At 32.8% G+C, this 14,236-nt stretch overlaps 1 protein-coding gene across 7 annotated transcripts in view; it reads left to right on the top strand.

Annotated features, from left to right (window-relative positions):
• LOC116179220 (talin-1) overlaps window positions 1-11,460 on the top strand; it is an 82,567-nt gene extending 71,107 nt beyond the window's left edge. For 3 of the 7 annotated variants that reach the window (XM_031498952.1, XM_031498959.1, XM_031498968.1), the window contains 2 exons: window positions 183-335; window positions 9,872-11,460. In XM_031498952.1, the coding sequence (XP_031354812.1) occupies window positions 183-335; window positions 9,872-10,892 (1,174 nt within the window). In that variant the 3' untranslated portion in view covers window positions 10,893-11,460. Of the gene's footprint in view, window positions 1-182; window positions 347-2,910; window positions 3,003-9,871 lie in introns of all 7 variants that reach the window. The other 4 variants (XM_031498991.1, XM_031498976.1, XM_031498999.1 and 1 more) reach the window with 4 other exon arrangements.
• The last annotated feature ends 2,776 nt before the right edge of the window (window positions 11,461-14,236 follow it).

Here is a 14,236-nt window from a genome sequence, read left to right as displayed (position 1 = left end):
AGGATTGAGGGACAATCTATCTTTTATCAGTTTTAATTAGTAGCAAAAAGTAATGACATTAACCGAGTTTTGATTAAAGTTGAGCTAAAGAAATGTGCACTGGTAATCACTCACACTAACTCATTTTCACAATTTAATTACTAATCAGGTGACTGACATTTGCACTCTCCTTTTGCATGTAGGTCAGAGGTACTACGTATTGAACGTCAACTTGAGGAAGCACGAGGGAAACTAACCGCTATTCGACAGGCCAAATATAAACTGCGCGGCGGAGACACATCGGGCGATGATACAGACGGGTATGTGAGTTCCGCCTTTGATGGCGCCACTTCGCGGTGAGTTTCAGGTGTGTGTTTAACCCCACTAATCTCGGTAAAATGGTTTAGTTTCGATTTTAGTGTAGTATGAGTAATCGTAAGTAGTTTGACAGTCGTAGTATGAAGCAGTTAGAGCTTTACATTTTTGTGTTTTTTCAGTTACGGGAGAAACAAAAGGTAAATTCTCAAGGAAATATTTGGAATTAATTCTTTTGCTGTTTGCTTTTTTTTATGTTTTAATTATGCAGTTTACTTTTTTGCAGTATCTTTCTTGGTTGAGAGGAAAAAATCGTAACTTTTTTAATACTTCACAAGTTGGCTAACCAAAAAATGTAAATCTATTGTTCATGAAAAATAAGCACGTTCAGTTGAGGTAGAGTGGAAATAGGAGTCAGTAAACTATGTTGTAAATTATTATAATTTAAAAAACTAAGGTGCTATAGAGAATAATCTGAGGGCCACTAAAGTTTACACTAGTTACCCCGTCTGTCTAAAAGAACTAGTTAATTCTAGTAAGCAGCCTTTAAAAACCTCAGAAACGTTCAATTTTGCAATAATGGGAGTAATAAAACAGGTAGATACGTTTTGTCCACCTCTTTCGGTAGATTCCAAACTCATTTCAATGTTCACACAATTCACGGAACTAAATAATAAAATAGGGGTAAAATAAAATCTTGCTTAGAGATCAAAATTCGAACTATTATTGTACCACCAGCCAGATTTCCATCAAGCACAGGTACAGCTGCCACGGAGAAAGAAAGTTTCAGGTCGCGCAGGTGAAGTATTAGGATCTCGGAAACCATAAGACATACGGATTCGGTTAAATGAGGAAAGAGTTGTAGTTTTAAGAGCTTATTCAAGATATGCTTTTGTTTTTTTAAAAAATCCAGTTTACTAGATATGAGCGAAAAACAGATTTAGTGTTTTTTCATTTAACTGTTGTAGAATCGTTATTATTAGAAATACAACAAAATGACACGAATAAAAGTTTTAGACATTTTAATGCTTAACATGATGAACATACTAATTTCCTTCTATATTTTACAACTTTTGTGTTATAATACAAACTTTAATTGTTTTGAATGGTAGTCATAGTTGGTCATGGAAAACAATATCTAGTGAGTATCTTTCATTTACGACGAAAATTGGACAGGCTAATATTATCTTCATTTTCTACCAAATGAATTTCAAGATATGTAGGAGGGTTCGATTTGGAAACACGACGTAATTTACGCTGTTTCAACATAACGGTGCCCCGTCCCACAACTGACTGCAAGTTAAATATTATAATAGACAGTAATTAAGGGAACAAAAATGTTTCCCATGGCAAAATCTGTTTTTACTACTCTTAATAATGCAAACAGTTCAGTATCATGTTTATTTGTCAAAGTAAGTACAATGAACCTTATATCATTGTAAACAGAAAAAATGCACTTTTTAAAAATGTCACAGCCAACTATGATTACCATAAAAAAAATGTAAGTTTGCGTTATAACTCGAAAATTATAAAACAAGAATATTAATAAACGTATCTTATTAAGCGGAAAAAAAAACTATGATCTCTATATCTTACGGTGTCCGAGATCCTAATGCTTAAAATGAAAAAAAAAACTCACCCTGTATAATACACATTTAGATCACTAGTTTGAGCTGTTATCTTCCCCTAAATTTATTATAATGCTTTCAGTTTTTTTGGGCCTACTACGCCACTGGACTTTCTGATTTGCCGCGCTTAAAATATTTCAAAAAGTATAAGTGCGCATTCGACCTTCAACTGTTTTTTTTCCCTGACAGCAGTAAATTTTTATGAACAAGATTTATGAATTTTTCTACTATTGCATACAAATCAGTACAAATTGGTGACCATTTGATATTAAATGGAAATAACGTACAATATAAGTACGTTTATACGCCCTGTAATTGCTTTTGTTTTCACATTAACCAAGCGCTAATTTTATTTTTCAAAGCAGTAGAACTAATTCACTGAGCAGGTTAAGCAATATCATTCGATTTTTGTATACAGGGTGTTCATTTGAAAACTTCCCACCACGGATTTATCCTCGAATTTATCGAAAACCACTGATTAATAAAGGAAAAAAACCGCCGAGACACGTCAAAAGATTTGGGACAACTTTTTAACCAAAAACTGATTCAAATTTTACTTCCAAAATGCCAAGAGTGGAAATTATTCTAATTTTCTCGAAATCGAATCTACCAATTAAAAAAATTAAAGATCAAAATAAAGGGCTTTCAAACAGGCTATTACTTGTCATTTAAAATTCTTAAGGGAATAACCCTGGGGGGCAGAGGGTGAAAGGGGATGAAGTAGTTTTTGGTCAAAAAGTTGTCCCAAATCTTTTGACGTGTCTCGGCGTTTTTTTCCTTTAATCAAAGGTTTTTGATAGATCCGTGGTGCGAAGTTTTCAAATGAACACTCTGTATAAAAAACGTCCTTCTACATATCAAGATCACCTTCACCGTTTTAACTGCATCAAATTTGCAAGAAACAAAAGGATATGGGGTTAGAACACATTTGATAATGAAATCCTATCATAGTGCTTAATCTGTTTATTGCATGTAATAATTTCTACAGGTCGATGGATGTAACCACAAACGTAAAAAATAATTCTGTTGTACAAGAGCTCAGTTTGAAAATGAAATACAAAGTTGTTCTCTAGTTATAAGGTAAGTCTGATGCGAGTTATTAAAGCATGATGCATTGCTTTTAACTGTACTAAGCAAAATTGTAGTAGTTTTTTCTTTCATGCCTTACTATACAATATTAAATTACAGTAAACGTGTAAAATACAGGTCATAATGTTTTGATCCTCTAGGAATACGCTCATTTATAATTTGTCATCTGTGATGCATTCATTAATGAAAGTCTTTTGTATGAGAATATCAAGTTAACCCAATATGTTTAATTGTTTTTACCACAAAAAAAACAAAATTTGATTAGTTATAGCTACTAACAATTAAAACTAACAAATTAAAAATTGTTTGTTATCTCATGATAACAAACAATTTTTAATATCATATGACCAATAATTATAAATTGATACTTCAGGATGTTTGTGAGGATGCAGTGTGTTCCCGGCACTATTTCTATCTGTCTTATTATCACAGCTACAAAATCAGTTAAGATACAAAGTATGGAGCTTATTTTCTCAGGATTACAGTGATCAAACAGTGCACCTCGAGATTGTTGTCGCCTTGTGGGAACAAATAAACTTTTGTGTAAACAAATAGAAGAATCAAGATTCAAAAATTTTTTATTTTTTCTATAGGCTATAGAAAAAATAAAAAAAATTTTGAGTCTCGATTCTTCTATTCGTTTATATTTAACATATAACTCAACCTTCTATCAGTGCAAAAACGTAATAATCAATTTCAATCAATCTTTTATTAACCACGTGGCTTGTCCAAATTAACAAGAGACTCAAAATTTGTTTGGTTCATAAACACACCTTAAAATTACAATTAAACCCTAATTTTTCCCAACTTTACCTAAATTACATTTACCCAACACGAATTTAATGTTCATCAAACACCACAGACGAAAATAAACAAAAACGACAAAACTGGTGTAATCTTAACATGCCTTCTTTTTATTGTGGAATTTGGACGTTGACTTTTAATTCTTGGTTGATAATTTTCAGCGCATTTTTTTACTTTTAGAACGATATACACCGACCTTAAATTTGTGAACCAAGAAATTTGACTGACGCAAAACTGGTACCGACATATAATGCCTTATTACACTTTTCACAAACTTCACATTGACGACGGCCAGATGATGGAATTGAATAATTTCAAATACCTTCCTATGCCGTCAAAAGATCAGGAAACGCCGTCATCAAAGCTGAGAATGTCCGAGAGTCCCCTCTTTGTTTGTAACAACTTTTTATAAAAATTCACTAATAATAATAATAATAATGCCTTTATTACGAAATTATATAAAGTAAATAAAATTAAAACGAAAATAATCTAGGCGGAGTTCAACACGTTGACCTGGACGTACAACTGTTCTACCACTCAACCTAGTGTATTATTCATTTCATTATCATGAACAACATGTCTATTTCGCACCGCACCAAAATTAAGCATTTACCAATGTAAACAAGATGTGATTAGTTATTGTCTAACTCATTAACTTGTGTCACGCCTGTTCATTTTATACAAAAATTAAACTAAATAATCTCTAAAAATAAAGAAATTTTACACAAAAAAACATCTGCAAATTTGATCAACTTAAATGTCTTATCAAATTAAATAAAGGCAATAATTTCGCATCAATTTACAATTAAACAAAAACGAACGTGATCATAGACATAAAGAAAATTAGGCGTGTCATCATAATTAAATTTATTTATGTATTAAATTCGTCTTTTCTACGTGCTAAAATGAAATAGTCATACTTTGACCTTTTTGATAAGTACTACACCTTTTTAAAGAGTGTTTCAGAAACCACCACATGCAATTCAGATAGGTAAGTCAATTTAATTTCAGAAAATATTCATTGTAATTCAGATTAGTCAATTGGATTTCAGAAAGTGTTAAATGTGATTCAGAATAGTAAACTAAGCTTTCTGAAATCCAATTAACTAATCTGAAATACAATTAATTATTAACGTCTTCTGAAATATATCTTACGGTTTCTGAAATACACTTGAAAAATGTGTAGTTACACGTTAATGCATCTGTGAACTGAAATAAAATTCCAAGACAGAGCATAATTTAGTCTGCGCAATATAACAGCTTTACATTCAAAGATAAATCTCCGGATGAATGGACATCACCATTGATCGGTCCGGAGACCATTCACTAATGAAGTTTCTATTGTTATTCATTTATCCCCATTCTCCCCCAACGTTTATATTTTGCTCATTATAGTTATTATTTCTAGGAATCTTAGGTACAATTTCTATTATCACAGAACCTCTATGCTTAGGCGCTCCTTTTTATACAGCATTAGGTACTATTCTGTGCAATAAAATACCGACACACTTAAAGAACACTAGCTTGTCCTTCAAGAAAAAAATGCCTAAGTTTGCAAAAAGCAGTTTGGAAAAGGCTAGATAATTGTGAATGAAAGAGAAGCTATTTTTTTATACTTCTCTGTCTCTCCTAGCGTGGTAACACAGCAACTATAGACGCTGTTTCATGGAAACCGCTATTTAAAAGTAGTCAAACTTCATTAATAATTTAAATCTAAAAATTTGCATACCAACATAGTTTTTCATGATCTATCGAAAGAAAATATTTTAATGATCGTTTCACCTCCCGTTTTACCATATGTGGATACCAACTTTGTTATTTCAAATAGAATACCCTGTATTTTATCGCATTTTCAAAATCTTTATGAAATCTACGTCTGATACCAGATTTCCTGATACCCAGCATCCAAGGTTTACAAGTTATTCAAGATTTTTTTAAATCAAAAAACGTCACTAATTTGGAAAAATCTTGAATAACTTGTAAACATTAATTAATAATGGGTATAGGGATGGGTATCAAATGACCTAGATTTTCATGTAGATATCGAGATTGCGATAAAAAGTGTTCTATTTAAAATAAGAAAATTGCTATCCACATCCGGTTAAATCGGAAGTGAAACGAGGGCACGAAGTTATAAATTAAGGTGGACTGCTAATGCTGAATGAACAAATAACACCTACATGGGGGCCGCCATGATGTGCACTCACATGGCGCGAAACTCAAATCAACAAGCATTAACCCAACATTAACCTCACGTTTTCTAAATAAATTACTGTGACACATGTCATTTTCCAAGGCTGCAATAGCCTCAAAACTTGAGTACTAGGAAAATTCCCCTACAAAATAACTAGAATGTGCACATCATGGCGGCGCCCATGCTAGGGCCATTTCTACCTCTATGCAACTGTTTGATCAGCAGTCCATCTTAATTTATAAGTTCGTGAACGAGGGTAATTACATTTTTTTTTCGATAGATCATGAAAAAATATGTTGGTATGCAAATTTTCAAATTTAATGTATCAGTCAGAACCTGAAAACATAACGGTTTCTGTGAACCACCCTGTATAATCACTACCAAATTTTTTACGAAGGGCATTAAGTCCGAAGTAGGCACACTTCGCCTCTATACAGGATGTTTACTTATTTTACATTCTTTTTTTATCATAGTTTATTGTGATAAACTGATTTTTTTTGTTTAGTAAATGTATAGGGGCAGGATGAGGCAAGGGAATTTGTACGACTTTTATTGCAACTTATTTGTAAAAAATATAGTTCTACATGCCGGTCAACTTCCCAAGACACTTCATGTTTTAAAAATTCAGGTTTTGAACCTTGTTGCAATTGGGCCTACAATAGTTCCATGATCCTAGATGGGTTCCTAAACGCACAAAGCCCAGAGAGGTTTTGCAAGGTTACTCTAAAAAATTATGACCACAAAAAATGCGATTTATATATTCAACTTGAAAAGTTCAGTTAAAGGTCTACAAACTAAATTCTAGATCCAATAAATAGTTCTACCATTCTCGTTAGATGTTGATAAAAGTTTACTGGTATTGCCTGATTACAAATATACAGGGTGTCCGAAAAGTATGGAATATCGTATACACTGTGTCCAAGATAAGGATATCTATCATGGGGATCTCCGAAACCATAGAAGACGATAGTCAAATTAGAGAAAAGATGCGCAATTAAGGGGTTGTGTATTATCGTGCTTTAAAAAAAAAACGATATTTGCCCATTTCGTTTTTTTTATGTTATTTGATCAGATACAAAAAAAATCACTTTTTCTTTGCCACTTTTTGAGTTCTGCAAAACACTGTTGAGAGATTTTCAATACAATGTTTCGTTTCGGAGAAATCATCAACTTAAGTTCTTTATATGGCCCATAAAAAAAAGTGCATACTGTACTACGTAGAATTTTTTATATGAATAGAACAATATACGGCACATACAAAAAAACAAAAGTTGGAAACACAGTATTTTTTATTTTTTAATTTTTTTTAAAACAAAAACACAACGAATAAAAATTTCTTTTAATGGCATGACATGACATTCTAGTCTAGTCTAATCACTCATGACCATTTTATGCTTACGTAGATATTGATATCCTCCTTTCTCTATATCCCAGCATAATTAAAATTACAGTATGCTGCCTTTCTGTTTATTTCAAAAGCATATTTCACTCACAAATGGATGTCAACCAATGTAAGTTAGTAACTCTTTACTTCAAGTTCACGCACTAACTTGAGTCTAAGGAGAAATCAATTGTTACAATGTTTGGATGAACATAAAAGGGTCTTGATGGGTTTAAAGAAGTAAATTAATGATCATTGTTGAACATTATTGAAATACACATACGCGCAAAATGGATAATTACAAAGATATACGATATTCCATTCTTTTCGAACACCCTGTGTAATATTGTATGACATTAGTTTCATTCTTTAACGACTTTTTACACTATTACGGATTTTGTTGAAATGGGAAAACAGTTGCGGTGTTCAGAGTCCAAACATTTGCTGTATTGGAATTAAAAATATTTACAGGGGTTTTCAAAATATCGAGCAAAATTGAAAAACTTGTTTTTCGAAAAATTGAATTATCGTCGCCATCTTGAAAAAAATTTATTAAAATTCGGTAGTTTTGTATTAGCCCCCCCTAATCGCATGACGTTCACGAATGTTTCTAGGCCTACTAATTTCGTTACAGTAATTGGGCTCAGAATAGCGCAACTTTTTTCCCATTTAATGAAAATTGTATCGCTTGTTCCATGTATTAGTTTTATATGGGACACCTTGTCTATGGGTCAAGCTTCCCAACAAATTCAAATGAACTGCTTCCATTTGGCAATATAAAGCAGAAATAATGTAACATCAAATTGATACCACATTCTCAACAGACTGTATATAAACAGGTATGCAACTATTGTATGATAGTAAATCCTTACTTTATGGTCTCGTTTTTGGTTTTCGGACCTAAAAAATACCTAAAATATAAACAAAACGATGATTAATATTTACTTTGAGAATTCTCACACATTATTTTAATTGTAATTAATGCCCGTTTAAACGAACATACAATTGGTCACAGACCCGAAACGCGACCCATAAATATTATCAAACTCTAACTTGTAAATCCCTTGTCAATAGTCCATGCGGCATGCAGCTTGGCGTTGCCCTCTGTCTGGAATTACCGAAACTTTCTGCTCTTGGACAAACATCCTGGTCTCTACCCTTAACTAATCTCGATGCTGGATCTCTACAATGTATTTCTTACGATGCAAATTTCTGATTTCCACGAGGTCAATCCACTAATATGTGAATTGCTTTCTTGTTTCTTATCATATCACTAGATTCACAAGCCACCTACTTCGGAAACATGCACAATAATTCTATACTTTGCACGCTACACCTTCATAACCATTACCAACTTATCTGTACAGGGTGGCCCAATAAGGCTGTTCCTCGGCCATATCTCGGAAACCGTTCGTCGTAAAACTTAGGGTCAAAAAATTATTGGGTAAATCGGTTATAAAGAATCGCTGGAAAATATTTTCGAGTTCTAAAAATGACCACCAGAGGGCTTAACTGCCATCTTAAATATTATCCCTGCATTTTCTTTAAATTTCGCATAATAAACTAAACATTCTTTTTTTACATTTTTAAAGAGAACCAGTTTATATATATTGGATGTTATTTGGCTACTTTTTCATAAAGAAAAAGTCATAACATTCCATTTGATTTTTTTAGGATTTTGAATCATAATGTCAAAACTAGCTCCCTGGCGGAGAACGATTCAACTAAATTAAGTATATTTTGATTGATTCTTATTGCCCAGGCAATGCTCTTTTCAACGATACCAAATTTGTTAAAATCGGTCAAACGGTTAAGAAGTTAAAGCAGGTTATTGCGAAAACAATTGAACGCCATCTTTGTTTTTGAAATAACTGAGTTTTTGTTTTTACGAAAATGATAGATAAACTGGTTCTCTTTAAAAATGTGAAAAAAGAATGTTTAGTTTATTATGCGAAATTTAAAGAAAATGCAATTTTAAAATTTAGGATGGCAGTTACGCCCTCTGGTGGTCATTTTTAGAACTTGAAAATATTTTCCAGCGATTCACGCGATTTACTGAATAATTTTTTTACCCCTAAGTCATACGACGAACGGTTCTCGAAAAGGAGGAACAGTCTTATTGGGCCACCCGGTACACAGTATGTTTCTTTTAAAAACAAAACTTATGAACTCTATCATGCCGTGTAATGTCACATATAGAATCATATTTGACGAATTGTTCGTATCTCGCTAAATAAAAGAGATATTGAGGTGACCCTCTTATCTCGAACGCACTGTATATTACTGAATTTTTTCGCCCTTCTTCCCTAACAAAATGGACTCGTTTTGTGCAATTAAAACAGCAGACTTTTATAGGTATTTCTTAAATAAATACGCAATAATAAATGGCATTAAAGAAAAAACTACTAACGTTGCATGTTAATTTACTAAATTAAATGGCGAATCCCCCGTTTATACTTACACACATTCTCACAATTACAGTTACGATTCGCACCATTATGACTCAAGCGCTTACGGAACCAAGTCGGTTACTCAAAATTCAACATTCAGTGACAGTTATAGTCAGCTCGAAAGCCCTGAAAAAGTTAATTCTTTGGATCGCAATAAGAAGAATAGAAATATACTTCTGGGCGAAATAAATTCAATGGATTCTGCTGTTTACGGTGGAACAAACTCGTACAATCAAAGCAACACTTTTGACAAGCATACATATACTTCTTTCTCGGAGCATGCACCCAAATTTGGTTCACTACCTTCCAACCCGAACAAGTATGCGCCTCTAACTTCTCAATATTCTACTGAAAGCCAATACAGGACGTCTACTTTCAAACCAACAGAGACATCAACTGGTCCTACATATCATTCGAGTTACTATTCAAATTCATCTCCAGATCATCGTTTGTGTCCCACAACTATTCCGATGACCAAACCTGTATCTCCAACAGTGAACACATCTCCAAAACCATTCAGCAGTGAGCAATACACCAGCACTTTTAAATACGATCATTTACCTCAAAAATCTGTTAACCAAATCAGTCTCTCTACCTCTAAGCCGAAAGATCAGCCTCTCTCAAGTTTCACGCCAGACCCATACGGAGGCGCGTACACCACCTCGGAGTACTCTACAAACACTTCGAAAATACCTGGAGGTTTCAGAACGGACTCCTACAAATACGAGACATATCACTCGTCATCAAAACCAGTTGACACATTTGGCTCGACAACCGAACGATTCTTCACCAGCTCGCCAAACGATAAGCTCCAATTCAGCCCCATTAAGAAGGACTTCGATCACGTGCTTAAAAACGGATCAAAATCGGACCACCAAAATTCTTTCTCGTCCAGCATGGAGGTCGTTCACGATCCGTCCCTCGATTCCGATTCGCTCGAACAAAAGATGTTAAAAAAATCCGTAAGACAGCAGATTATTGAGAAGAAAACGGTAACGACGACTAGATCAAGTAAACAGGAAAGTTCCACCCAGAATTTCAGATTTGAGTAAGATAATTTTCTTTGTAATTAATATGTAAAAGTTGTATTATTGTGTTCTACTAATGAGATGGTGCTAAAAAAATTTCTTTGTTAATTTGTTAACCAAAAATCTAGTTTAGACTTTAATTCTTGTGCCAATAATTTCATTTTAACGAGTTTTATAATTTATGTAAGAGTATTATAATAGATTTAGTGCCAAAAGTCATAATTTTACTTACTCAGTGTATGTAACCATTTCTATTATCTACACCAGAAATTGCATGCCTTAGTCTAAGTGCTTTTATTGTAATTAATGCATTGTAGGTATGTATTTAAATTAAGTAAGTGCCTAATCTAAATGCTGCCAGCCTTTAATGATCGCCTTCAGTGTGGGGAGTGTTAAGAATAGTATTAAATCAGTAACGTGTTTTGCCTGTGCCTCACTGAAGCAAAAGTGTTTTTTTAATTCGAGTCTTATACTATAGTGCCTGTACTTGAATAATTTTTTAATAAGCTACTTATGTAAGTGTTAAGGAGTGTTGTAATATATATTTTAACTAAGTTTTTAGTGACCTCTAAATAAATTTTTATCACTAATACCAAGAATTTTTTATTCCATCTATTCAATTTCCTTTTTCAAAAGATGATCTAAACAGGTATAAGGCCGGGTAAGGCTTACTGTAATGGAAGAAAGAAGGTTTTTTGCTATATGCTTTCTCAAGGTAGGTTTTTAATTGAATTTAAAGAAAGCAACTAGGTACCTATGTCCTGAAGCCAAGAGTAAATTAAGCTTTTTGTTATGGGAGTATTAAATCTAGCGTCTGTGTGGAGACACCATCAGGAAAGAAATTCAAGATGACGAAATGTGCGTCAAAAGTGATAAGGAAAATTAAATTCAATACGCATGTGGCTTGGCTCCACCCAGCAAACCAAGACCCAAAAGACACGAACCAGCAAGAAAAAACCTGGCATACACACACACAGATACAATAAATGCAATTATTACAATAAACATAATATTGATATATTTTGCAATAACCTTGCACAAATTAGAAAAAATATATTGTCTCAAATATTATGACCAGTGTAGGTAGTAAAAAAAACCTGCACTAAGTATATTATTTATCTTTTAAATATTCCTTATGTAACATTACTCTGTAATTGGCATTGATGGCTGTCATGTGATTTGTGATAATTCCACATCTACGTTTTCCATTTTGTAAATACCTTAAGGAAGGTATATAATACCATTGTAGGTATAAGAGAAGGAACTTTCTAAGCATTGAATTTAGATATAACTCTCGCCAGGAAAGATTGCCGGTCACAGCACACCTTGTGTCAATTTACAATCTATGTTTTTCTTAATATGCGAGCGACTTCCGGAATAGAATCGTGCCAATGTTGAACGAAAAGTCTTTTTGTTCAACACTGACACGATCCTATCCCGGAAGTCGCTCAGATCTTTAGAAAAACATAGATTGTAGACCGGGATCAAGTGTTCTATGACCTGCAATCTTTCCTGGCGAGAGGTTTAGTTATAAATTCAATGATAATACGCTTTTACGTAATTATCTACGCGGGAAATTATGCTTTAATTGGTTAGACATCGGGCCAAACAGCTACATTTTTGAAAAAATAATCTTGCGACTCTAGTGCCCTCGCCATCTATACGTGGTGTCCACAAGTAAAAGACCGTTGGCCTTCTTGTAATACACATATATGTACAATGAAAATACCATTATTTTTATTTTTAACTCGTAGATTCTTTCAGTGTCATAGAGTAAATAAATTATTTACTCTATGGTCGTGCTAACGTTTTGCTGTAAGGTGTATTGCCTAACCGTAGGGGTTTGTCAGTACAAGCATTGAATAACGAAATCATTTTACACTCAACGGTAGGTACAAGCAAAGATCATCTTTGGTATCATCAATGGTACAGGTGGTACAGGCATTGATTATACACACTAACTGTATAATCAATGGTATAGGTTACAAAATCTCAATTTATGAGCAGATTAGCTCTTTTATTAATTGAATCTTTACAGTACATAGAGAAAATACAACTTTCCTCTATGAACGTAGTTAGTTTCCATTCATTTCTCCCGATACGTGTAGGTAGGTATACGCATCTATGCTCAGCACATAATGGGGCCATCACAACTCCAACTCTGTAAATAAAATTAAATTTGGCTTCATTCATTACTTACCTTGTTGTTATTCACTATTTCTGTCAACCAAACCATTTGAAATTCCGTCCACGTAGAGTATGTTCGTGCTAATTTAAGCTATATTTGCCACTGTAACTAATTGTCACGTACAGTATGTTTTTGAATTCTACGTGTTATTGTACGTCTTTTTTATTATATGGTTAATATCCGAAAAACTAGTAGTTTAGATAATTCGATTTGTGAGGAAATTTGGGCATTTGCAAGCGTCAGTACCTATATTGTCAAAATTATTACTTACTTAAATTTTGATTTCGGGTTTCATATCTTTTATCCTGGGTTAAGTAAAAGTCAAATAAATACATCTACAATGAAACATTAAAAAAATAGCTTACAGGGTGTTTTTTTGGTAGGTCCAAAGTTGCAAAACTTCATATTAAAAAATATCACTTTTTTTACATGGAACACCCTGTATATTTTTTTGTCATCTTTTAGCTCTTCCAAAAACCTTCAACTTTTTATAATAATGTCCTATACCTATATCTGATAGTTTTCGAAATATCTTGGTTTTCCTGGTTTTTATAATCTTTATAATTTACATAATAGTGAGGTGGCCAAAAAGGTAACTTTTATCTATCTCGTCCAAAACGAAAATCATATCCATTAATTTATTTTTCAAACAATTTATTTTAAGTCCAAAAACTGGAGCATAAGTAAAAACATTTGACTACAAAGCAAATTGAATTTAACCCCTAATGTCACCCAGTCAGTGATATTAATTTCATTTTTTTTCATATTCATCTCGTTATTGTGTAAATTAGAACTTATTTCAGATTAAAATATAAAAACTAGGAAAACCAAGATATTTGTTTATGTTTTTACTACCTAACAAATTTATTCTCCAGTTTTTGGACTTAATGAATTATATGAATTAATATAATATATCAATTAATAAATATGATTTTAGCTTTGGATGAGGCACATAAAAATTGCCTTTTTTGCATGGCCACCTCGTTATTATGTAAAATATACATATAACTTATTTAAGATTAGAGTATAAAAACCAGAAAAATCAAGATATTTTGAAAAATATCAGAGATAGGTACTTATAGGACATTATTATCAAAAGTTGAAGGTTTTTGGAAGAGCTAAAAGATGACAGAAAAAAATACAGGGTGTTCCATTAAAAAAAGTTAGATTTTTTAATATG

The sequence above is a fragment of the Photinus pyralis genome, unplaced genomic scaffold, assembly GCF_008802855.1.
Source record: "Photinus pyralis isolate 1611_PpyrPB1 unplaced genomic scaffold, Ppyr1.3 Ppyr1.4_LG1, whole genome shotgun sequence".
NCBI lineage: Eukaryota > Metazoa > Arthropoda > Insecta > Coleoptera > Lampyridae > Photinus > Photinus pyralis.
This window is presented reverse-complemented; position numbering and strand designations above follow the sequence as displayed.